The sequence below is a fragment of the Chiloscyllium punctatum genome, chromosome 40, assembly GCF_047496795.1.
Source record: "Chiloscyllium punctatum isolate Juve2018m chromosome 40, sChiPun1.3, whole genome shotgun sequence".
Classification (NCBI taxonomy): Eukaryota; Metazoa; Chordata; class Chondrichthyes; order Orectolobiformes; family Hemiscylliidae; genus Chiloscyllium; species Chiloscyllium punctatum.
The window spans coordinates 65528358-65553402 of NC_092778.1; the positions used below are offsets into that span (position 1 = coordinate 65528358).

A 25045-nucleotide genomic window follows, 5' to 3' on the forward strand; every position below is an offset into this window, starting at 1 on the left:
TATCTTTCTGTCCTGAAGCAAAGTACGATAACGTTAATGGATCCATTGTTTTGTAAAGCTGCCATCCCGATATCACAGTGGCTTTCGGTAACTGAAGCATATTAGCGAGTTTTGAGAAGATTTGTAACTCAGATTGAGGTTCTGGATGTAGGTTCGCTCGCTGAGCTGGAAGGTTTTATTTTCAGATGTTTCGTCACCATGTTGGGTGACATCATCAGTGAGCCTCTGGTGAAGCACTGCTGGCATGGCCCGCTTTCTATTTGCGTGTTTGGGTTTCCTTCAGAATAAGTCTTTGGTAAACAGCAACTAATGAACCTAAAGGATCCATTAGACACTACCAGCAAAACTAATGTCATTTACAAAATACCATGCAAGAACTATAAAAAAATACTACACTGGACAAGCAAGCAGGAAACATGCCACCAAGATATACGAACACCAACGAGCCACCAAAAGACATGACCCACTATCACTAATTTCCATACATTCAGGGAAAGAAGGACACCACTTTGACTGGGACAACACACATATCCTAGGATGGGTGAAATAAAGACATGTATGAGAATTCTTAGAGGCCTGGTATTCTAACCAGAACTCTCTTTAATAAACATATCGACTTCAATCCCAGCTACCTTCCCTTGGGGACAAAAACTGGAAATGGTATCACCCACCTCAAGAAACCAAGGCCTATCAATAGAGAGGTGGGACGTACCACCAGGGCTTCACTGGAAACTCTCACTGATGATGCTACCTAGTCATGGTGACAAAATGTTTGAAAACAAACCTTCCAGCTCAGTGAGCTAATGTATGTACTAAACTACCTTTAGCTACAAATCTTCTCAAAAATTGCTAATATTGACACTCTCAGAATTTATATAGCATTAAATTCATGCACATTTGTAAATACATTTTTTAACCAACATTCCAATTTATAGTCAGAGATGTACAGCACGGAAATGGACCCTTTGGTCCAACTTGTCCATACCACCAGATATCCTAAATTAGTCTTGTCCCATTTGGCCCATGTTCCTGTAACTCATACCCTATTCATATACCCATCCAGATCCCTTTTTTAAATGTTGTAATTGTACCTGCCTCCATCACCACCTCTGGCAGCTCATTCCATAAACTCATCACTCTCTGTATGAAAATATTGCCTCTTAGGTCCCTTTTTAAATCTTTCACCACTAACCTTAAACCTAGGCTCTCTGGTTTTCGGTCCTCCACCTCAGTGGAAAAAAAACCTTTGTTGATTTACCCTATCCATGCCCCTCTAGACTTGAGAAACCTCTGTAAGGTCACATGTCAACCTCTGATGCTTCAGGGAAAACAGCCAAGCCTATTTAGCTGTCCTTATTGCTTAAGTCCTCCAACTTTCATAAATCTTTTCTGAACCCTTTCAGGAAGAGCAGAATTGAACCCAGTATTCCAAAAGTGGTTTAACCAATGTCCTGTACAACCAGAACATAACTCCCACTCTCCATGCACTGACCAATAAGGGCAAGTGTACCAAACACCATCTTCACTATTCTGACTACCTTCGACTCCAGATCCTGTTGTACTCTTAGGTAACATTCTTCATTGTCCAGTACACCTCCAATTCTGTATCATTTTCAAACTTACTAACCATGCCTCCTATATTCACATCCAAATCATTTATATAAATGATGAACAGCTGTGGACCCAGCACCAATCATTGTGGCACATCACTGGTCACAGTCCTCCTGTCTGAAAAGCAACCCTCCATGAGCACTCTGTTTCCCCAAGTTTTTAGCCAACTTTGTATCCAAATGGCTAGTTCTCCCCATATTCCATGTGATATGATCTTGCTAATCAGTCTACCATGTGGAGCCTTGTTGAACTCCTTACTGAAGTCCACATAGGTCATGTCCACTGCTCTGCCCTTATCAGACCTCTTTGTTATTTCTTCATAATAGCTCAATCAGGTTAGTGAGACATAACTTCCCATGCAGAAAGCCATATTGACTATCCCTAATTAATCTTGCCTTTTCAAATGTGAAAATCCTGTCCCTCCGTATCTCCTCCAGCAACTTGCCCACCGCTGATATCAGGCTCATCGGCATATAGTTCCCTGGTTTTTCCTTACCACATTTCTTAAATAATATCATGTTGGCCAAGCTCCAGTCTTCTGGCACCTTACCCATGGCTATTGATGATATAAATATCTCAGCAAGGTGCCCAGCAAAGTTCTGGAACATACTTCCACCAGATCTGCCATTTTTGGCAAAATAAAAAGTGAAAGTAATCAAGAGCTTGCTCCTCAAGAGTTAAATGTATCCTTTTATACATTCAAGTGTAGTTGGTTCAGATCACCCTGATTAAACTGAATGTTAGACAAGAACAATGGGCTAAATGTTCTGCTCCTGTTCCCACGTTCTTAAGAGCATCTCATTATTATTTAGATAACATCAACGTTAAACTGGATGGTACGCATGACCTCTGAAGTAGAAACAAACATTGTTGCAGTGGAAAGAGTGCAAGAGTACAGTCATACTCCCAAAGAGGTGAGGTTCAAATTGATCTATGTCTGAGATTGGATGAGCTGGTAAAGCGACACTGATGCTGACATTGTAATCTGTCTGTAGATTTCAGATACTAACTCAGTATATGGTGTGTATATGTTTCTCTTTTTTTTGGCCAGGCTGTGGGTGTCCCTAGTTGCCCTTGAGGAGGTGGTGGTGAGCTGCTGTCTTGAACTGCTACAGTTTACATGTTTTAGGTTGACTCTCAATGTTGTTAGAGAGGAAATTCCAGGATTTTGACCCAGTGGCAGTAAAGGAACGGTGATATATTTCCAACTTAGAATGGTGAATGGCTTAGGGGGATGGTGTTCCTATTAATCTGTCCAAGCTGTTCTAGATGATGGTGGTTGTGGGTTTGGAAGGTTCTGTCTAAATACTCTTTGTGAATTTCTGCAGTGCATTGTAGATAATATACAATGCCAGAGGTTTGGTTAACTTGGTTAGTTGGACAGCTTATTTGCAATGCAGGATGATGCCAAATATGTGGGTTCAATTCCCACACTGGTTGAGGTCACCCATGAAGGATTCTCCATCCCAACCTCTCCCTTCACTTGAAGCATGGTGACTCTTGGGTTAAACAACCACCAGCCATCTCTGTCTAATGAGAGAGCAGCGACATTGTGTGGTAAGACAGTGGTGACTTTAGCATCTTACATGCTGCTGCTGCTGAGCTTTGGTGGAGGGAGTGAATGTTTGTGGATGTCAGATAGGGTGTTGATTTCACAAAGTAAGTTGCAGGGTCTGCAGATGTTTGTCCTGACAACCGTTCACACTGAGGTATTTTTGGTGATCAGTCACTACCCTAAATGTGTCTACCAATGTAGAATATTGATAAAATCAGAAATTCTGTTTTCTTAAAGATAATGATTTTACACTTGAGTGTGGGAGTGATAAAACAAAGGTGTTCTGCTGAACATTAGCTTGTGTTGTAGAGAGATTTGGTGAATGCAAAGACAGCAGTCTTGATTTTTATGGTGTGTGTGTGGGTGGGTGTGTGTGTGTGTATGTATGGGAGTGTTTGCATCAGCCTGCTCAGAAAGGTCAGGAATGTATGTGCCCTGTTTATGTTAATGGTATTGCTTCAAGTAAATAAAACTTCCCAGAGTCCAGACAGGTGAGTAGATTCACCATCTTATGAATCTTAAATACACCCCAGAATGCTTTGTAACAGGAAGCTTGAAGTCATAAATTATAGTCATTTTTTTTTCATTAATTCAAAGAATGAGGGCATTGCTGGCTAGGCCAGCAGATATTGCCTAAAAGGCAGTTGAGAGAGAACCATGTTGCTGTGGGTCTGGAGTCACATATCGTCCAGACCAGGTAAGGATGGCTGTTTCTTTCCCCGAAAGGACACAAGTGAACCAGATGGGATTTTCCAACAATCATTCGACTTTTAATTCCAGATCTTTATGAATTCAAATTCCACCAACTACTGTGATGGGACTCAGACTGAGGTCCCCATAACATTCCCGGGGTCTCTGGATTAACAATCCAGTGATAATACCACTTGGCCATTGCCTTCCCTTCACCACTTTGCAGCTTTAATAATGAGAAAGCAATAATAAAAGTATTGATAAAATTTATTCGATCATGGGATATGAGCAATTGAGAGTCAACCACATGGAGATGAATCTAGAGTCATGTGTAGACCAGACGAGGTAAGACTGACAAGTTGCTGAAAGGTTATTATTGGTAAACCGGCTAGGATTTTACAACAATCAACAATGGTTACCTGGCTGCCATTCACTAGATTTTTGTTCGACTTTTTAATTAGATTTAAACCTCGCCATCGGTCAAGATGGGATTCGAGCCTGTGTATTTTAACTCTATTGTCTTCCAGTTTTTTGTAGTCGTGGGTTGAAATTTAATTAGTATTATCTTTAACGATTTGCAGGTTCAACATGGAACACTTTTCTCAAAACTAAATGTATTTCATATAAGCGTATTGGTCATTTATACTTGTTGGAAATCCAGGCTGTCTTTATTTTTCAATTCCATGTAGGCACGTTGGATTAACAGAAGTAATCGACCACCTCAAACATGGCCTTGGGAAGGCAAGATAGAATTTGTAAACTATGGTTTACGATATAGAGAAGATCTTGACTTGGCACTGAAAGACATTACTGTTTCCATAAATGGAGGGGAAAAGGTGAGAGATTGAACTCTGATCACCAACAATGTTCAGTAAAAGCAGTATTTAGCTGAATTAGTGACAGTGCTTAAATTGTTTTTGATTGTAGACACCATTCTTAGGAGGCTAACTTTTTGGATTTGGCAATTACTGGTATCATTCAACTTCTGATTCATCTTTACCATCTGCATATTTTTTCTCTTGACAAGTGTTTTAATTGCTACCTTGCATCAACTCTATTTGTATAGTATAAATTCTGTTGAAAATGTATATGTTTTGGGCCTTTTTTAACAGAAGCTTTTCAGCTTAATGAAGAGTTGCAATCTGTCACAATTCACATTGCATGTCTATTTCAGTCACCCCTATGTAATCTGCTCAGATCATGCTATTAGTAGTTCCTAGAAAGTGGTTTGTATTTTCTTTCCTTACAAGGATACATTTTCCCCTTGTGTAAATAGCTCTAAAGTATGCTTGCAAATTCTAACAAATTTAAAACAGGCAATGTTTGCGCAGAGAGGAAGGTTAATGAATTACTGAAATTCTGAAAACAATTTCAGAAAACAAGAACATGGATCTGATACTAACTCTCGAAGGGATAGCATATATTTGAATACTGCCATTTTTTCTTTAACTACAAGGTTGCTGTTGTGTTATTGTTACAGTTTAGATTCCAGGAAGTTTACTTTCTTGAATAAGATTTAAATATGTTGTTACAACTCTCAAAGTTACCTTGGATTTTCAAATCTATTTGTAGCTGTAGTGTTTGAACTTTCACTAGACATCTTCTGCAGGTTGGAATAGTTGGAAGAACAGGAGCTGGTAAATCTTCTTTTGCACTTGGTCTGTTTCGTATAATTGAACCCGCCGAAGGACAAATCCGTATTGATGGAATTGACATTGCAAACATAGGCCTTCACGATCTCAGGTTTCAGATTACTATCATACCTCAGGTATGTAATTACAGTTTGAATTTATGGGGTATAGTTTTATTTAGTAAATTTGACCTACAAAGTGTTCTATAGCAGTTCTTACAACTGATCATGTGCAATCTGAACTATATTAGGACCCAGTCTTGTTTGCTGGCTCACTTCGAATGAATTTGGATCCCTTTGACCAGTATTCTGATGCAGATTTATGGACAGCTTTGGAACTGGCTCACCTAAAAACCTTTGTGTCAGGCCTTCCTGATACATTGAGTCACGAATGTTCTGAAGGAGGAGAGAATCTCAGGTAAAATGCAACCATGTGCTTTAAAAAGAAAGTAGAAATTAATTCCTCCCAAGTCATTTTGAATTAGATAAGTTTATTAAAAATGCCGTTGAACAAAACTTGCAGATTTTATGAAAATAAAACAAAGAATAGTGGATGCTGGAGATCTGAAACAAAAACAGTGTGTTGGAGAAATTCAACAGGTCTAGCAGTATCTGTGGAGAGAGAAACCAAATCACTGTGTTAATGTTTCTACAGAGCACATTTTTATTTTCAGATCTCCAGCATGGGCAATATTTTGCTTTTATTAACTGTTTTTAATTCACTGCCACTTCTCTCCTGATTGTGCACACCTTGAAGTCCTGCATTCTGTCTATTTTAATCTTTTGGCATTTGGGGAAAGAGTCAAGTTATATATCTTTGAAGTGAAGAAATGTTGAGACACTGCATCGTGTTCCGATAGCTTAATGGAAACATACCTGTCTACTTGGGTGAGCCAAAGAAATTGGCATTTTGTAAAAGAAAAGAAGAATGAGGAGGACATAGATTTAAAGCAAGGATGATGTGAGGTAAAAGCTTTTACATACAGTGAGTGGTTAGTGGCTGGAATGCATGACCTGGAAATGTACTAGAGGCAGGATCAGTTCAGACATTCAAGAGGGGCAATGTATGATTATTTAGATAGACATGTTGTGCAGGGATATCGGGAAAAGGCAGAAGATTTTGCACAATACTAGAACCGTGAGTTGACAGCACGGAAACAGACCCTTTGGTCCAACTGGTCCATGCCAACCAGATATCCTAAATTAATCTAGTTCCATTTGCCAGCACCTGGCGCATATCCCTCTAAACCCTTCCTATTCATATACCCATTCAGATTCCTTTAAATGTTGTAATTGTATCAGCCTCCACCACTTCCTCTGACAACTCCATTCCATACATGCACCACTCTCTGTGCGAAAATGTTGTTCCTTACGTTCCTTTTTTAAATCTTGCCCCACTTGCCCTAAAACCAAAGTGGTGTAGTTCTGGACTCCCCCACTCCAGGGAAAAGACAGTGTCTACTTATGCTATCCATGCCCTTCATGATTTGCCTTTGCAAAATGCAGCACCTCACATTTATCTAAATTAAACTCCTTCTTCCACTCCTTGGCACACTTACCCATCTGATCAAGATTCCGTGGTACTCGGAGGTAACCGTTGCTGTCTGCTATACCTCCAGTTTTGATGTCACATGCAGTGCAGGCACAATGGGCTAAATAGCCTCCTCCTGTCCTGTAATGATTCTGTAATGTGCTGAGCTACAAAACTGATGTGATTTAAGTGTTTGGTTTCTGCAGTTTTTGTGTTAAAGTTCCAGTGGATGAGTGGGAGGAACTCTGGAAATTCTCCACCAAAATTGCAGTGTTTTGCTTTCCCCCTCTAATTTTAGTCAGAAAAGCACCGTTTATTTTCAGATTTGGAATGAATGTCATATCAAGGCATTGAATGAAATCCAACATTGCAATGTTTTGTAATTTCAGTGTTGGACAGCGTCAGCTGCTTTGTTTAGCACGAGCACTCCTTCGGAAATCGAAAATACTAGTTCTTGATGAAGCTACAGCGGCAGTGGATCTAGAAACGGATGAACTCATCCAGTCAACAATAAGAAACCAGTTTGCTGACTGCACAGTGCTCACAATAGCCCATCGTCTTAAAACCATTATGGATTACACACGGTAATGTCACATTTATCTTGAAATTTATGGATATTTGCAAATTACATTGTAATGAGTCCATGTTTTCTGATTTATGACATTAACTGAGGATCAAAGGAAGTAATGTTTGTCCATCTGGCCAGTTACAATTCATCAAGTTGATCTTCTGTAACTTCTCTGGGGTGACATCATTGGAGCTCAGTCTCTGTCTCTGGTTTCCTCTTTGTGTCCTCCTTGTCTGATGAGAACAGGTTGTTATTGAACCCTGAGCGGGGGAATGATGGGGCATCATCTGGTCAGTCCCCAGTCTGATGCTGTGTCTGTTGGGTGGACTGCAGCTAAAATCACCTCTTAAATCACCTTGTTTATCAGGAGTTGATTCTAACTCCCTTTTATTAGAAGTCTTTTAATACTTAAATTATCCAATAATCTGATCTATCATAGAATAATAAAATACAGAAGAGGCCCTTCGACCCATTGAGTTTGTACTAACGGTGGCTCAGTGGTTAGCATTGCTGCGTCATGGTGCCAGGGACCCGGGTTCAATTCCAGCCTCAAGCAACTGCATGTATGGAGTTTGCACATTCTCCCCGTGTCTGAGAGTCTTTCCTCTGGATGCTCTGGTTTCCTGTCACAGCCCAAAGATGTGCCATGTTCAATTGCCCATAGTATCCAGGGATGTGTAGGTTAGGTGGGTTAGCTATGGGGAATGCAGGATTACAGGGTTAGGGTACAGGGTGGGATGCTCTTCAGTGGGTCGATGTGGACTTGATGGGCCAAATGGCCTGCTTCCACACTGTAGAAATTCTATGAAAACTACACTAAGTCCGCACTAGTCCCGTTTTCCTGCACTGGGTGCATGGCCTTCAATGTTATGACAGTTTAAGTGTTCATTCCGAGTATGTTTTAAGGTTGTGAGGTTTCCTGCCTCAACTCCCCTCCCAGACAGTGCATTCCAGAATCCCCACCACCCTGTTAGTGAAAAACAAATACCTCAAATCCCTCCTGCCTTTTACTTTAAAATTATACCCCTATTTTGTATATGCCCCCTTGTTATCGACGCTTGGACTAAAGGGAAGAGCTGCTTTCCATCTATCTATCTACCTTCACCATGCCCCTCAGACCCTTATACACCTCTATCAGGTCCCTTCTCTCTCCAGGCCTTCTCTGCTCCGAATGAAAACAACCTGAGCTTATCCAGCCTCTCTTGGTGGCTGAAATGCTGCATTCCAGGGCAACATCCTGGTGAATTTTCCCCTGCACCCACAGTGAGGGGATAAGAACTGCACACAGTATTCCAGTTGTGGTCTAACCAAGCCTTGTACAGCTTCAACATCATCTCCCCACTCTTGTAGTCTATGCCACAACTGATCAAGGCAAGTGTCCCCTTATGCTGCCTCAACACTGCTTATTAGCAGTACTAAACTAAACTACCCTATTAACCTGGCTTTAAGGATCTGTGGACAGCAACCTCTGTTCCTCTGAGTTGCCCAGTGTCTTGCCATTCATTGAGCACTACCTTGTCTTGTTACTTAGAGTCATAGAGATGTACAGCACAGAAACAAACCCTTCGGTCCAACTCCTCCATGCCAAACAGAGATCCCAATCCACTCTAGTCCCACCTGCCAGCACCCGGCCCATATCCCTCCAAATCCTTCCTATTCATATACCCATCCAAATGCCTCTTAAATGTTGCAATTGTAGCAGCCTCCACCACATCCTCTGGCAGCTCATTTCATACACGTACCACCCTCTGTGTGAAAAAGTTGCCCAGTGCAGGAAGGACTGGGAATCTGGTTTCTGCTCCATCTACAAGGGTTGGGCTTTGGTGATACTTTGCCAATTCATGTTGTGACATCTCTTAATAAAGTGTCATCACAAAAGCATGTGAACAAATCATTTCAGAGTGAAACTTGACAAGGGGAAAAAAACTTCAGTTTTTAAGAAAACAGTTTGAGGTAGTTAAAAATCACAACACCAGGTTATTGTCCAACAGGTTTAATTGGAAGCACATTAGCTTTCGGAGTGACGCTCCTTCATCAGGTGATTGTGGACAACCACCTGATGAAGGAGCATTGCTCTGAAAGCGAGTGTGCTTCCAATCAAACCTGTTGGACTATCACCTGGTGTTGTGTGATTTTTAACTTTATACATCCCGGTCCAACACCGGCATCTCCAAAGTTTTGAGGTAGAGATGTATCCTTTTAAATTACTTTTTAAAAGTGAAGTTCTGATAGGCAAGTCTTTATTCTTGAAAACATTTTCTCCTCTTGTGTATTCAGGGAGTATTTGCACATGGAGATAAATGCATTGCATGTTCAAATTCCCTTGGGCTGAATGTTTCACAGATTGAAAATGGTAAATTACTTGTTGGGATATTCAGAACTATTTTCATGCCTCTTGTGATTTTCAAAAAAGAAATTGAAATGATTAACGGGAAAATTGGGTAGTCCAATTGTTGCTATGGCTTGTGTTTTTAGTCAGAGCACAAAATCAAGCCAATACATGCACTAACTCAGATTCAGCAGATAAAGGTTTCTATTCATGTTCACAATGGAAACAAAAACAAAATCACACTGCCACCAGCTGGGGGCTGGCCTATATGTCAGAATTGAGATGTTGTGTTCATGGTGCTGAAGCATAAACCACTTCTCTGCTGGTTTGGTTCCAATAATGGATGATGGAGAAAGTGTTTTCCACCTCATTTTCAGCAGCCCGGGATTCCACTTGCATCCTGCTGTCCCACTTTGAATAATGTGGTTTGACAGAAAACAAAATAAAACAGGACTATGTATGCTGGATATCTGAAACAAACAAACAGAAATTGCTGGCAAAACTCAGGTCTGGCAGCAGCTGTGGAGAGAAGAAGAATTAGTGTTTCTGGTCTATGGCTCTGAAGTGCAACTGGACTCAAAATGTCCACTCTGCTTTTCTGTCCACAGATGCTGCCAAACCACCTGAGTTTCTCCAGTAACTTCTGGTTTCGAATAATGTGGTGTTTGAAAGTTGTAGTTGAGGAACTGATTTTAAAATCTCCAAGCTCTTGGAAAGCTGCTCACTTACCTGATGAAGGAGCAGCGCTCAAAGCTCGTAATTTCAAATAAACCTGTTGGACTATAATTTGATGTTGTGTGACTTCTGACTTTGTCCACCCAGTCCAACACCAGCACCTCTACATCCTGTACTGCCTCCGGCTATCCATTCCTAAACTGCAATGTTGTTGTGTGACTTCTGCCTTTTTAGGCAGAATAAACCTTACCTATCCTGTTCATTCAAAGTGGTATTTGGGGAACCTTTATTTAAAAAAAGAAAGTTATGCCAAATTCATTCTCCTTGATAAGGGACCGGGAGTGTACCATTGAACATATAATCATTGTAAAAAGACACTTTAAGTAGATACATAATGTAGGGGGTATGCACCTTTGTTATTCTTTATTTACAGCATAAAACACTGAAATAATAACACAGCTTTTTCTTAAATAAAACTTACCGGTAGAGAGCCTTCTCATTTGCTTCCTGAACTGACTACTCAGACATTGCAGAGATCTAATATTTGAGGTATATAAATTTTTGCTGTTTTAACCAGAGTGCTGATTAAAACAATGTTTGTTATAATACAATACCATGTTCATAATGATAAATGGGATGTAATTTGTTTGTGACTGAAAGAGGAAATCATTGGACAGGGACTGTGCATGCCTTATACAGTGAAAATATTTTCCACTGCAGCTGATATTAGAACATGGGCACTTTTTAAAGACCTGTCTTTTTGTCTTTGTAGGATTATGGTTCTAGACAAAGGCCGGATTGTGGAGTTTGACACTGTATCTGACCTTCTCCACAGAAAGGGAACCTTCTACAAAATGGCAAAGGATTCTGGACTTTTGTAATTGGAATTATATTTTCAGGGTTGTTTCAAGTTGGAGTTGTTACACACATTACATCAAAACGAACTTTGAATGTAAAATCCTTTAAGTTGACAATTGGCACCTGTTTATAAAATTTTGTATAAAACAAAATATTTTCATATACCTCTGCTTTTTAAAGATTTGATTTCTTTTTTCTTTTCAGGTGATAATTTTTTGCTTATTTAAATATTTATAGTACCTATAAGTATGAAGATCAAAATGATAGGTGCAAAGCATCAAAATATTGAAGTTGTAGTGCATTATGGTACTGCATTTATTTTTGACAATTGTTATTTCACAAATTATAAATCATGAATGATTAATAAAATTGTAGGTGCCTGAATTTGAACAGATTCTCACGCTATCATTGTGAATAGATCTTCTGTAAGTTTGGGGTCTTGAGGCACATCGTTTGTTTGCTGTTTAGTGCGACCTCACATCAGCCTCAGTGTGTCAGCATCCTGTCAGAAACTGAACTGGACTTGCCACATAAACAATGGCTACAAGAGCAGGTCAGAGGCTGGGAATACTGCGGTGAGTAACTCACCTCCTGACTTCCCAAAGCCTGCCCCACCATCTACCAGACACCAGGCAGGAATGTGATGGATTACTCCCCACTCGCATAGATTACTGCTGCTCCAATAACATCTGAAAATCACTTGGATTTTGTGCCATAGAAGGAGACCATTCGATTCATCTTGCCTGCACCAGTTCACCCCCTTCAGCCAATCTCCTGCCTTTCCTCATCTCCCTGCACACCATTTCTGGTAAGTTTCTTTGCAGATGTTTTGTCACCGTGCTAGGTAACGTCATCGGTGCCCCTCCGGTGAAGCGTTGATGTTCTGTCCCACTTGCTGTTTGTGTGTCCCGGTTTGCTGAGGTGCAAACATCTGGAAACAAACTTAACAGCCCAGTAAGCAAGTCAATAACTCCTCCACAACCTGAGCTACAAATCTTCTCAAGAACTTAGGAACACTGTCTATCGTTTAATCATACGTGAAGCTTGACACCATCCTGGACACAGCATCCTACTTGATGGGTACCATAAATGTTTATTCCTTCCACAACTGGTGTAAGTACCAGCAGTGTGAACTCTTGACAAGATACACTGCTACATGTTGCCAAGCCTCCTTTGACAGCACTTCCTAAACACATGACCTCTACCAGATAAAAGGACAAAAAAAAAAGCAGATACAGAGGAACCCTTTTATCCGGCATTCGATTGTCCGAATATCAGATTATCCAGCAAGATCGCAAGGTCTCGATGCTCAGCTAAACTATTATCCAGAATTTGATTAATCGAATGAAATATTCCCCGCCTATATCCTTTGGATAATTGAGGTTCCTCTGTATCTGGGAACACAACTGCCCACCAGTTCCCTCCAAGCCACTCACCATCCTCACATGAAACTATCTCTCCACTCAGTGTTTCAGAGTCAAAAACCTGGAATAGGGGGTGGCACGGTGGCTCAGTGGTTAGCACTGTTGCCTCATGGAGCCAGGGACCTGGGTTCAATTCCACCCTCGGACGACTGTGAGTGGAGTTTGCAAATTCTCCCCGTGTTTGTGTGGATTTTCCTCCGGGTGCTCCGGTTTCCCCTCTCAGTCCAAAGATGTGCAGGTCAGGTGAATTGGCCATGTTAAATTGCCCATAGTGTTAGGTGCATTGGTCAGGGTGGGTTACTCTTCGGAGGGCTGGTGTGGACTTGTTGGGTGGAAGGGCCTGTTTCCATACTGTAGGGAATCTAATCTAATCATATTTTGGGTGTCAGCAACAAAAGACTGCAGTGGTTCAGGAAGACAGCTCACCAGCACCTTCTCAAGGGACATTTAGGGATGGAAAACAATTCCAGGCCCAGCCAGTGATGCCCATATTGCAGGAATAGATTTTAAAAAGTGATGTGTTCTACAACAAAAGATGACAAATGTATTAATCCCACATACAGCTGATCTGATCTGGTAAAATTGTTCTGAGGTATTGGTACTGAAAGCTGCGGGCCTTTTGGTAATATAGGTGTGATTTATTTACCTAAAAGTTCAAAAATATTTTTTTTGTCCTCTTCCCAAAGTCTTGTTCTCACTTTTTATGATAAATTAGAAATACTTTAAGAGGATGTTTCCTTGTGGGTCAATCTAGAATGAGAGATCATAGTTTTAGAATAATGGGTAGCAGATTTAAAACAGATGAGGAGGAAGAGGCCAGCACAGCAAAGTTGAGGGGCTGAATGGCCTAGTCCTGCTCTTAGTTATATTCTGTTCTTTGAAAAAAAAAGTGTATACGTTAAACCATAATTGCAGTAGATATGAGTAACTTCCAACTTTTTTTCCCTATCTCTAAGTGAGTTGAAATTGCCAGTCCTGATTATTGCAATGGAGTGCTTACTTAGAAGCCTCATACTTGAAATTAATGAATTGGTGTTGGGAGCGAACTACACATAACATTGTCCCTGCAGCAGTGATATTCAGTCTTGTATCTTTGACATGTGAATCCCTTCAATAGTGTTGCCATCTCAGTAATGCACCAGCCAGCATAAGGAGCAGGAGGAAAGCTCTTCAATTATTTTAGTTGCTAGAACAGCCCCATGTCATTATACTATTCTTCACTCACCTTCAACAAATATTGGAATGCTGAACTATCGCACCTATTAAGTGAATAAAAATTGAACAAAACATTAAGAAGCAAGTAAACATTACTGCCAAATAAAATAATGTGGATACTATGCTGAAGAAGGGTTAATATTAACCCTACTCTTTCTTCAAATATTGCCTTGATGTCAAGGGCTGCCATTCTTAATTCTGTCATAACTGGTGTGTGGAAAAGGATACAAGTGGACCATGGGGGCTGCTCTCCCATGAGAGTGGGGAGGGAGAAAGAGAGGCAGTATCACCATGTGAGAGTTTTACCTCCATCACTGCAGCAATGGAGCCCCTCTCTTCCCCCAACACACACACAGTTGGATCCACAGAAGCCCTAGAGTGGAAACAGGACATTTTGCCCAACAAGTCAACACCTACCCTCTGAACTGCATCCCACCCACTGACAATGGCTAATTTCCACATAATCTACACATCTGTGGGCAATTTAGCATAGTCATTCTACCTAACCCCCCACCTGTTTGGACTGTGGCAGGAAATCCACACAGACACTGGGAGAATGTGTAAACTTCTCCCAGTTGCCTGAGGCTGGAATTGAACACAGGTCTCTGGGGCTGTGAAGGCAGCAGAGCCAGCCACTGAGCCACCATGTAAACCAGCTGTCTAGCCAACTGAGCTAACTGACCTCTGTTAGTTAGCTAGAACTAGAGCTCATGCTCTAGTTTCCTTATGACATGATGTGGGGGTGCTGGTGTTAGATTAGGGTGGATAAAGTTAAACATCTCACAAATAAACCTGTTGGACTGTAACCTGGAGTTGTGTGGTTTTTGACTTCATGATTAGCAGTGCCTCCTGAAGGGTTGCAGTCCTGGTCGCCGGGCGTTAGGTGGCGATGCGTATGGAGGAGAAGGCGGTGATACAGCGCGCTGAGTGGTGCTTGGCGCTGTATGGCAGTGAGCGGCTGCGCACTGACTGCTGCTTGCCAGTGGCTGGAGGGAGCGGCTGCGCACAAGCAGTGGCTGGCGGTGAGCGGCTGCGCACTGACTGGTATTTGCCGGTGGCTGGCAGTGAGCGGCTGCGCACTGACTGCTGTTTGCCGGTGGCCGGCGGTTAGCGGCTGCGTATTGACTGCTGCTTGTTAATGACCGTCGGTAAGCGACTGCGTACTGACTGCTGTGTGCCGGTGGCTGGCGGTGACCGGCTGCGCACTGACTGCTGTGTGCCGGTGGCCGGCGGTGAGCGGCTGCGTACTGACTGCTGTGTGCCGGTGGCCGGCGGTGAGCGGCTGCGCACTGATTGCTGTGTGCCGGTGGCCGGCGGTGAGCGGCTGCGCACTGGGCTGGGAGTGATGGCGGGCCTGAGACTGTGTCCTCTGCTCACTGTCTTCGCTTTGACTGGACTCGGCCTCGGCCTCGGTTTGGCCGCCCGCGCCGACGATATCGTGGTTGGTTGCGGCGGCTTCGTGAAATCCGACGTGGAGATTAATTACTCGTTGATTGAGGTGAGTCCGGGCACGGGACGTTCAGCAAAAGCCTGACTGCATTCTTGTGGCGCCTAGTCATGTGTGTGACTCATTTAGTTGGTTCTCAGGCAAACGTTGCATTGACATAGCGCCTAGATATTTCGATTAATCAGTGGGATAAAACTCCAAAGTTTGCGTTAATATACCACCTTGGAGTGTTTTAATTTATTCACAAGTGCATTGATATAGTACCTGGGGATGTCAGAGTCATTCAGAATAGGGAGCGAGCTCTGCATTCATGTAGCACCAGCAAAGTGATTCTTCATTCAGTCTGGAGAGACACTGCATTTGTATAGAACCTCGCAGTAATTAATTTTGGGAGTAGATTAGATTCCATACAGTATGGAAACAGGCCCTTCGGCCCAACAAGTCCACACCGACCCGCCGAAGAGTAACCCACCCAGACCCATTCCGCTCTGACTAATGCACCTAACACTACAGGCAATTTAGCATGGCCAATTCACCTGACCTGCACACCTTTGGACTGTGGGAGGAAACCCACGCAGACATAAGAGCAGAAATTAGGCCATTTAGCCCACTGAGTCTGCTATTCCAATCTATCATGGCTGATAAGTTTCTCAACCCCATTCTCCCACTTTCTCCCCACAAGGCTCCCCATGGGAGACTGATTGATTAGCAAGGTTAGATCTCATGGAATACAGAGAGAACTTACCATTTGGATACAGAACTGATAGGATAAATAGACAAAGACTTTTCCATGGGGTGGGGAGTCCAGAGCTAGAGGGCATAGGTTTAGGATGAGAGGAGAAAGATATAAAAGAGACCTAAGAGGCAACTTTTTCACTCAGAGGATGGTGCATGTATGGAATGAACTGCCAGAGGAAGTGGTGGAGGCTGGTACAATTACAAAATTTAAAAGATGGGCATATGAATATGAATTGGAGGGATATGGGCTGGGTGCTGGCAGGTGGGACTCGCTTGCGTTAGGATATCTGGTCGACACGGACGAGTTGGACCAAAGGGTCTATTTCCATGATGTATGTCTCTGTGACTCTATGAAACCTTGATCTCCTTGATACTCAAGAACCTATCTATCTCAGTGTTAAATATATTCAATGACCACAGCCTTCTGTGGCAATGAATTCCATAGATTCAGCACTTTCTGACTGACGACGTTTCTTCTTATCTCTGTTCTAAAAGGTCTTCCCTTTACTCTAAGGCTGTGCCCTCGGGTTCTAGCCTCTCCTACCAATGAAAACATCTTCCCAATATCAATTCTGTCCAGGCCATTCAGTATTTTGTAAGGTTCAATTAGATCTCTCCCATCCTTCTAAACTTAATTGAGAACAGACCCAGAGTCCTCATATGTTAAGCGATTTTTCTTCCGAAGAAAAATCCCACACTGGAGCAAACTGTCTATTGCCCTGGGAATGGAAATCTTGACAAGTTAATAAATGGAGATGGGTCTTCATGAGTCCTTGTCATGTTGGGTTCAGTCATCAATGTTGGTTGAATATGGATATAAATTTGATGGCAACTCAGCCAAAGGAGAAAAGTAAATGTGTATAACTCATTGAAGGCAATGGGACAGCAACTAATAAAGAGCACGACATCCTGGACTTTAAATAATTGAGTTCTAATGTTAAAATCACCATAGTCCTCCCAGACGATAGGGCTACTCTGTTGTTGCTGTGGTGATTAAACCTGAGGGTCACTATGCCTCAGGTGAGGGGAGAGGTTGAGAAGAGGCAAGGGAATAAATTCACATTGAGGGAGTAAATGATCAAGCAAAGAAAGAGGGTGGTGGTGGAGGGTTGTTTTTCAGACTGGAGGCCTGTGACCAGTGGAGTGCCACAAGGATCGGTGCTGGGTCCTCTACTTTTCGTCATTTATATAAATGATTTGGATGTGAGCATAAGTGGTAGAATTAGTAAGTTTGCAGATGACACCAAAACTGGAGGTGTAGTGGACAGTGTAGAGGGTTACCTCAGATTACAACAGGATCTGGACCAGATGGGCCAATGGGCTGAGAAGTGGCAGATGGAGTTTAATTCAGATAAATGTAAGGTGCTGCATTTTGGGAAAGCAAATCTGAGCAGGACTTATACACTTAACGGTAAGGTCCTAGGGAGTATTACTGAACAAAGAGACCTTGGAGTGCAGGTCATAGCTCCTTGAAAGTGGAGTTGCAGGTAGATAGGATCGTGAAGAAGGCGTTTGATATACTTTCCTTTATTGGTCAGAGTATTGAGTACAGGAGGTAAAAACAAGGACTGCAGATGCTGGAAACCAGAGTATAGATTAGAGTGGTGCTGGAAAAGCACAGCAGTTCAGGCAGCATCCGAGGAGCAGTAAAATCGACTTTCGGGCAAAAGCCTGTATTCCTGATGAAGGGCTTTTGCCCGAAACGTCGATTTTACTGCTCCTCGAATGCTGCCTGAACTGCTGTGCTTTTCCAGCACCACTCTAATCTAGACCCTATTGAGTACAGGAGTTGGGAGGTCATGTTGCGGCTGTACAGGACATTGGTTAGGCCACTGTTGGAATATTGCATGCAATTCTGGTCTCCTTCCTATCAGAAAGATGTTGTGAAACTTGAAAGGCTTTAGAAAGGATTTACAAGGATGTTGCCAGGGTTGGAGGTTTTGCGCTATAGGGAGAGGCTGAATAGGCTGGGGCTGTTTTCTCTGGAGCATCGGAGGCTGAGGGGTGAATGTCTAGAGGTTTACAAAATTATGAGGGGCATGGATAGGGTAAATAGGCAAAGTCTTTTCCCTGGGATCGGGGAGTCCAGAACTGGAGGGTGTAGGTTTAGGGTGAGAGGGGAAGGATATAAAAGAGATGTAAGGGGCAATGTTTTCACACAGAGGATAGTATGAGTATGGAATGAGCTGCTGGAGGAAGTGGTGGTGGCTGGTACAATGACAATATTTAAAAGGCATCTGAATGGGATTATGAATAGGAAGGGTTTGGAGGGATACAGATCAAGTGTTGGCATGTAGGACTATATTGGGTTGGGATATCTGGTTAGCATGGACAAGTGAACCAAAGGGTCTGTTTCCGTGCTGTACACCTCTATGACTCTAAATACTATTTTCTGAACTGATATTTAAGATCAACAGTTTAAATCCTCTGCAGCATTAAAGGAAATCTCTGTTTGCTTTACAGATTAAATTGTACACAAAGCAAGGCACACTGAAATACCAGACTGACTGTGCACCCAACAATGGTTACTTCATGATTCCACTGTATGATAAGGTAACTTGTATTAAAAGCAGCTTTGTACATTTTATGTTCGTAAAATTAATTTGTACTTGCAATGACTTGTTAGTGTGAGACAAAGCCAGTTCTTAGATTTAAAACTTTTCATATGATCCAAACCTTTTTAATGACATCCCACTTTTGAGACAAGCCACCTACAGTCATTTGAACAATGGAAGCTGACTTAATTTGTTAAACTAGGGTGACTTATTGTATTCAGTGTCAAAACCAGTGTGGTGCTGGAAAACCACAGCCAGTCAGGCAGCACTTTAAGAGCAGGAGAGTTGATGTTTTGAGCATAAGCTCTTCGGCAGGAGTCCTCCCTTACTCCTCCTGACTTATTGTATTCATACCCTGGAGCTGAGCCGTGACCTTTGTAGAGGTTTATGAAATCATTAGGGGCTTGGGTAGGGTGAATAGCCAAAGTTTTTTCCCCAGGGTAGGGGAATCCAAAACTAGAGTGCATAAGTTTAAGGCGAGGGAGGAAAGATGTAAAAGGGAACTAAGGGGAAACTTTTTCACACGGAGGTTGATGAGTCAATGGAATGAGCTGCCATCGGAAGTAGTGAAGGCTGGTACAACAACATTTGAAGGTATCTGAATGGGTATATGACTAGAACAGTTTTATAGGGATATGAGCCAAATGCTGGCAAATGGGGACTAGATTAATTTAGGATATCTGTTTGGCATGGATGAGTTGGACTGAAGGGTCTGTTTCCGTGCTGCACCTCTCTATGACTCTAAACAGATGAGAGTTTAACTGGAAATCAAATTCTGTAGAATTAATTGTTTAAATTTCAATAAACACACTGATTTAGAACATTGTACTAAAAACAGTGTTAAAGACATCTGCAGATTCATAATTCCATTGGTGAGCAGTCAATGTTTTGATAAATGTACCCACATCCATCAGGTCTATTATAATTTGTGTGCAGTCAGACTGTCTTTCTTTGCTCTTTAGGGAGATTTCATTTTAAAGATTGAGCCACCTCTTGGCTGGAGTTTTGGTGAGTACCTCATTATTCAGCCTGACACAAGTGAATGCGTCTTTTTGAAATATCTACACTGTTGACTGATTGTTACTACCTTATGTGAAATGACTTTTAAATGAATTACCATGGTGCATTAGTGATGATACTGAAATGTTAGGGACACACCATTGCAGAATAATAGATCTATAATTGTTTGTCCACGATCACCATCTCAATTGCGATCTAAATTCTTTGCCGTTACAATCGTACAATGGCTTATTTGTTATTAAAAGAACAGCTGATTACAGATGAATTACAAACTTGTGGATGGATCTTGTTTTTGAAATCCTGCCAATCTCTATCCCTTGTGTAGATGCAAAATTGTTGCAATTGTGTGTATACTTAAAAAAAACTGCAAATTCTGCCATTTAGTTTCCAGGAATATAATAGGAAATTCAAAAACATGTGGGACCCATCTCTATGTTGAACCACGCCCTGGACAGCTAACGTACAGGTACACAATTCTTTATCTGAAATCCTTTGAGCCAGTTGCTTCTCGGAATTTGGAATTTTGCAGATTTCAGAATACATGATATTTTCACAATGAAATAAAACAATTATCGAACAGCAGACTCATCTGTGAATAGTATGAGCGCTGAGACACAATTACTGCCTGCCAGTGCAGGGCCATGCTGTCACATCACATCTGAGTGACGTGGTTCGAGTGGGTGTGGAGTTGGGTCACCTATTCACACACCAAAATGACACTCCGCACGCCATGAAAAATGTCAGATTTTGGATAAAGGATTGTGTACCTATACTAACATGCTCTGACAGTCTCCAGACAGAATGTCACTTTGTCCAGTGCAGATCCAAAGCAGTAACGGAGTTACAAAAATATCTTCTTTGAAAGGAGAGAAATCTTATTGATCAGTTAATCCACAGAATGTTACATGTCGACCAGATATCCCAACCCAATCTAGTCCCACCTGCCAGCACCCGGCCCTTTTTCCTCCAAACTCTTCCTATTCATATACCCATCTAAATGCCTTTTAAATGTTGCAATTGTACCAGCCTCCACCACTTCCTCTGGCAGCTCATTCCATTCACGTACTGCCCTCTGTGTGAAAAAGTTGTCCCTTAGGCCTCTTTTATATCTTTCCCCTCTCACCCTAAACCTATGCCCTCTAGTTCTGGACTTCACCACAGGGAAAAGCCTTTGTCTATTTACCCTATCCATGCCCCTCATAATTTTATAAACCTCTATAAGATCACATCTCAGCCTCTGTTGCTCCAGGGAAAACAGCCCCAGCCTGTTCAGCCTCTACCTATAGTTCAATTCCTCCAACCCTGGCAACATCCTTGTAAATCTTTTCTGAACTATTTCAAGTTTCACAACATCTATCCAATAGGCAGGAGACCAGAATTGCACGCAATATTCCAACAGTGGCCTAACCAATGTCCTCTACAGCCTCAACATGACCTCCCAACTCCTGTACTCAATACTCTGATCAATAAAGGAAAGCATACGCAATGCCGCCTTCACTATCCTATCTACCTGCAAATCCACTTTCAAGGAGCTATGAACCTGCACTCAAAGGTCTCTTTGCTCACCAACACTCCCTCGGACCTTACCATTAAGTGTATAAGTTCTGCTAAGAATTGCTTTCCCAAAATGCAGCACCTTACATTTATCTGAATTAAACTCCATCTGCCACTTCTCAGCCCATTGGCCCATCTGGTCCAGATCCTGTTGTAATCTGAGGTAACCCTCTTCGCTGTCCACTACACCTCCAATTTTGGTGTCATCTGCAAACTTTCTAATTGTACCTCTTATGCTCGCATCCAAATCATTTATATAAATGACAAAAAGCAGAGGACCCGGCACCTATCCTTGTGGCACTCCACTGGTCACAGGCCTCCAACCTGAAAAACAACCCTCCACCATCACCACCCTCTGTCTTCTACCTTTGAGCCAGTTCTGTATCCAAATGGCTAGTTCTCCCAGTATTCCTTGAAAAACACTCAATCATGTTTGTGAGACATGATTTCCCACGTACAAAGCCATGTTGACTATCCTGAATCAGTCCTTGCTTTTCCAAATACATGTACATCCTGTCCCTCAGGATTACCTCCAAAACTTGCCCACCACTGAGGTCAGGCTCACTGGTCTATAGTTCCCTGGCTTGTCCTTACCACCCTTAAACAGTGGCACCATGTTAGCCAACCTCCAGTCTTCTGGCACCTCACCTATGACTATTGATACAAATATCTCAGCAAGAGGCCCAGCAATCACTTCTCTAGCTTCCCATAGAGTTCTAGGATACACCTGATTAGGTCCTGGGGATTTATCCACCATTATGTGTTTCAAGACATCCAGCACTTCCTCCTCTGTAATATGGACATTTTTCAAGGTGTCACCATCTATTTCCCTACAGTCTATATCTTCCATATCCTTTTCCGCAGTAAATACTGATGCAAAATACTCATTTAGTATCTCCCCCATTTTCTGCGGCTCCACACAAAGGCCGCCTTGCTGATCTTTGAGGGGCCCTATTCCCTCCCTAGTTACCCTTTTGTCCTTAACATATTTGTAAAAACTCTTTGGCAAATTGCCAAAGCTATCTCATGTCCCCTTTTTGCCCTCCTGATTTCCCTCTTAAGTATACTCCTACTGCCCTTGTACTCTTCTAAGGAATCTTTTGAAAACATTTGCTTTAATTTTGGTTGGCATCGTCATGGAGTACTGGCAGCTCTCAGCTGTGTTTAGTGTATCAGAATGCTGCATCCCTGAACTAGGACCATGTGTTCATACTGCAGCTATCCCAGCGAGAGTAACCAGTTTGGTAAGGAATTGGCTTTTATAATGTTGAACCACTTTTTGACCTGGGAATTATTTGTTTGGAGGGAGTTGAGGAAGGAAGATGCTTGAGAAAGAAACAAAGGATATTTGAAAAAATGTTTTTAATGCAGCGCATGCATCTGGAATGAGCTCCCCAAGAGTGTGGTAGACACAGGTTCAATCGAGGCGATGAAAGCAAAATCCTGCAGAAATCTTAAATAAACAGAATGCTGCAGAAACTAAGCAGGTCTGGCAGCATCTGTGGAGTGAGAAACCCATTTAATGTTTTGAGTCTGGTATGACTTCCTCCCTGAATTACATCAGACTTGAAGCGTCAATTGTTTCTTTCTATAGAGGGAATAGGATCATTATCTGAAGAGGAGAAATATGCAAGATTACGTGGAAAAGACAGGAGTGACACTAGATTAGTTTCTCATTTGGAGAGTCAGTGTGGACATGATGGGCCAAATGGCCCCGTGCTGTAACCAATCTATGATCCTGTGATAGAAATGTGGATGCTGGTTATATCTTTTAAACACTCTGGATTATGTGTGGTTTAGAACCCAAATAATAAATGTAGGTAATTTTGAAGTATACCGGTCAAATGCTGGATCTCCAAATTTTATAACTAATGCAAAAAAGTCTTTTTTAAAAAAGACAAGTCATTGGTATATTGTGTGAATCTGACTTGAAGATAAAAATTTCGTGCTTTTAAAAAAGGAGTACCCGCACTCGACATTATACGTTGATGTGAAACTATATTTTACTCGGCAGTGATCAGCCCTTTTCAGCATGAAAGGAAATGTCTTCATTTTAGCCGTAGAACTTTGCATTGCACCGATTATTGTGTCATACTTCTATCTGTGGAAATGCTATTTCACCTGAACTGGAGCAGTGCCATGAGAAATCTGCTAGCAGATTATAAATATTCACTCTTTTTAAAAGAACAATTGTTTCATTTTAAAAACAGAACCTACAAATGTGGATCTTCACATTGATGGTATTAATGACATTTGCACCAAAGGGGAGGACATCAATTTTGTCTTCACTGGATTTTCTGTCTCTGGAAAGGTAGGAGTGAATCTTCCGGCCGTTCGAGAAGCGTATAGCAATACATTTCTTTCTAGACTGTTCCATCTACTGTAGAACTAGTTCAGTGCCTCATTGGAAATGATTGGCTTACTCCAGCAAACATATTAAATCAATGACATTTCAGACCCATTAGAGAAAAGATTACTTACGAAGCAGCCCATTAACAGGAGTTCCATCTTCAAGTTGCCATGTTGCTATTAAAGCTAAGCATCTGCCATTGATTACTTACATATCATATTGTAAAATTGCCAGTAGATAAAGTACACTAGTAGGTCAGAGACTGGGAATTGTGCAGTGAATAACTCATGCACCATCCCATGCACCATCAGCAGCATTCACTCTCCACATCAGGCAGCAGTGTGTTCCATCTACAAAATGCACCGAAACAACTCACCAGGGGTCTTCGGATAGATCCTTCCAAACCCATGACTTGACCACCTGGAAGGCAAGGGCAGTGGATACATGGGAGCACCACCCCCTGTAGCTCCTCTCAAAGCCACTCGCCATCCTGACTTAGAAATATATTCCTTCCAACTGTGTCGCTGGGTCAAAATCCTGGAATTCTGTTCCCAACGGGATTTTGGCTATCCAAACTTTATAACTGATGCAAAAAAAGTCTGCACATGGACTATAAGGGTTCAAGAAAGCAGCTCGTCATCCCCACAGCGATGTTTGGATGGTCAATAAATGCTGTGGCAGCCAGCAACACCCCACATCCTGTAAATGAATGTATAAACAAAGTACATTTTTCATGATTTTGAAATATTGTGATTTTGTTTTATTTTTATTTTATCAGGTTTTAAGCAAAGGTCAAACCTCAGGGCCTGCTGGAGTTCATGTTACCTTAAAGAAAGTTGGAACAGATGTTGACCAGACTTCATTGACTCAAACTGGAGGAAAGTATGTACTTTCTTATCAGTGACTTCACCGTCGTGAAGAGGAGGAGTTCACTTTCTCACTGAAAGAAATCTCCCTTGTGTTTCTTTGGCAGATATGTATTTACAAAGGTGCTGCCTGGTGACTATGAAATCTTTGCATCCCACCCCACCTGGACTCTACAGAAAGTAGGTTTGCTTATGATAATTGGTTAATAGCTTGTAGTTGCTGATGTGGCTAATTTTGAAGGTGAATAGTTTTGGTGTTTCAGTGGGCACTTTAATGTGGTCTCACATAAATATGCATCATCTATCCATTCTGGGCTCAGATGGTGTGGCTGTAGTTGTGTAGCAGCCATACAGGACCCTAATGACCTGTCAATTAACTATCAATGAAGTGTAACCATACCATGTCATTCATTAACAAATATTGTCACA

The 25045-nt window shown here is 41.9% G+C and overlaps 2 protein-coding genes across 5 annotated transcripts in view; both read left to right on the forward strand.

Moving 5' to 3' along the window:
- Positions 1–11837, forward strand: part of abcc1 (ATP binding cassette subfamily C member 1 (ABCC1 blood group)) — a 99761-nt gene extending 87924 nt beyond the window's left edge. For 3 of the 4 annotated variants that reach the window (XM_072560168.1, XM_072560167.1, XM_072560171.1), the window contains 6 exons: positions 2424–2525; positions 4546–4692; positions 5466–5624; positions 5738–5904; positions 7407–7601; positions 11362–11837. In XM_072560168.1, coding sequence (XP_072416269.1) covers positions 2424–2525; positions 4546–4692; positions 5466–5624; positions 5738–5904; positions 7407–7601; positions 11362–11470 — 879 coding nt within the window. In that variant the 3' untranslated portion in view covers positions 11471–11837. Of the gene's footprint in view, positions 1–2423; positions 2526–4545; positions 4693–5452; positions 5625–5737; positions 5905–7406; positions 7602–11361 lie in introns of those variants that run through there. The other variant, XR_011954968.1, reaches the window with a different exon arrangement.
- Positions 11838–15209: 3372 nt separating this feature from the next.
- nomo (nodal modulator) overlaps positions 15210–25045 on the forward strand; it is an 89368-nt gene continuing 79532 nt past the window's right edge. The window contains exons 1-6 of the mRNA XM_072560172.1: positions 15210–15584; positions 18735–18824; positions 19789–19834; positions 23611–23711; positions 24529–24632; positions 24724–24796. Of these exons, the coding sequence (XP_072416273.1) occupies positions 15225–15584; positions 18735–18824; positions 19789–19834; positions 23611–23711; positions 24529–24632; positions 24724–24796 (774 nt within the window). The 5' untranslated portion in view covers positions 15210–15224. The remainder of the gene's footprint in view (positions 15585–18734; positions 18825–19788; positions 19835–23610; positions 23712–24528; positions 24633–24723; positions 24797–25045) is intronic.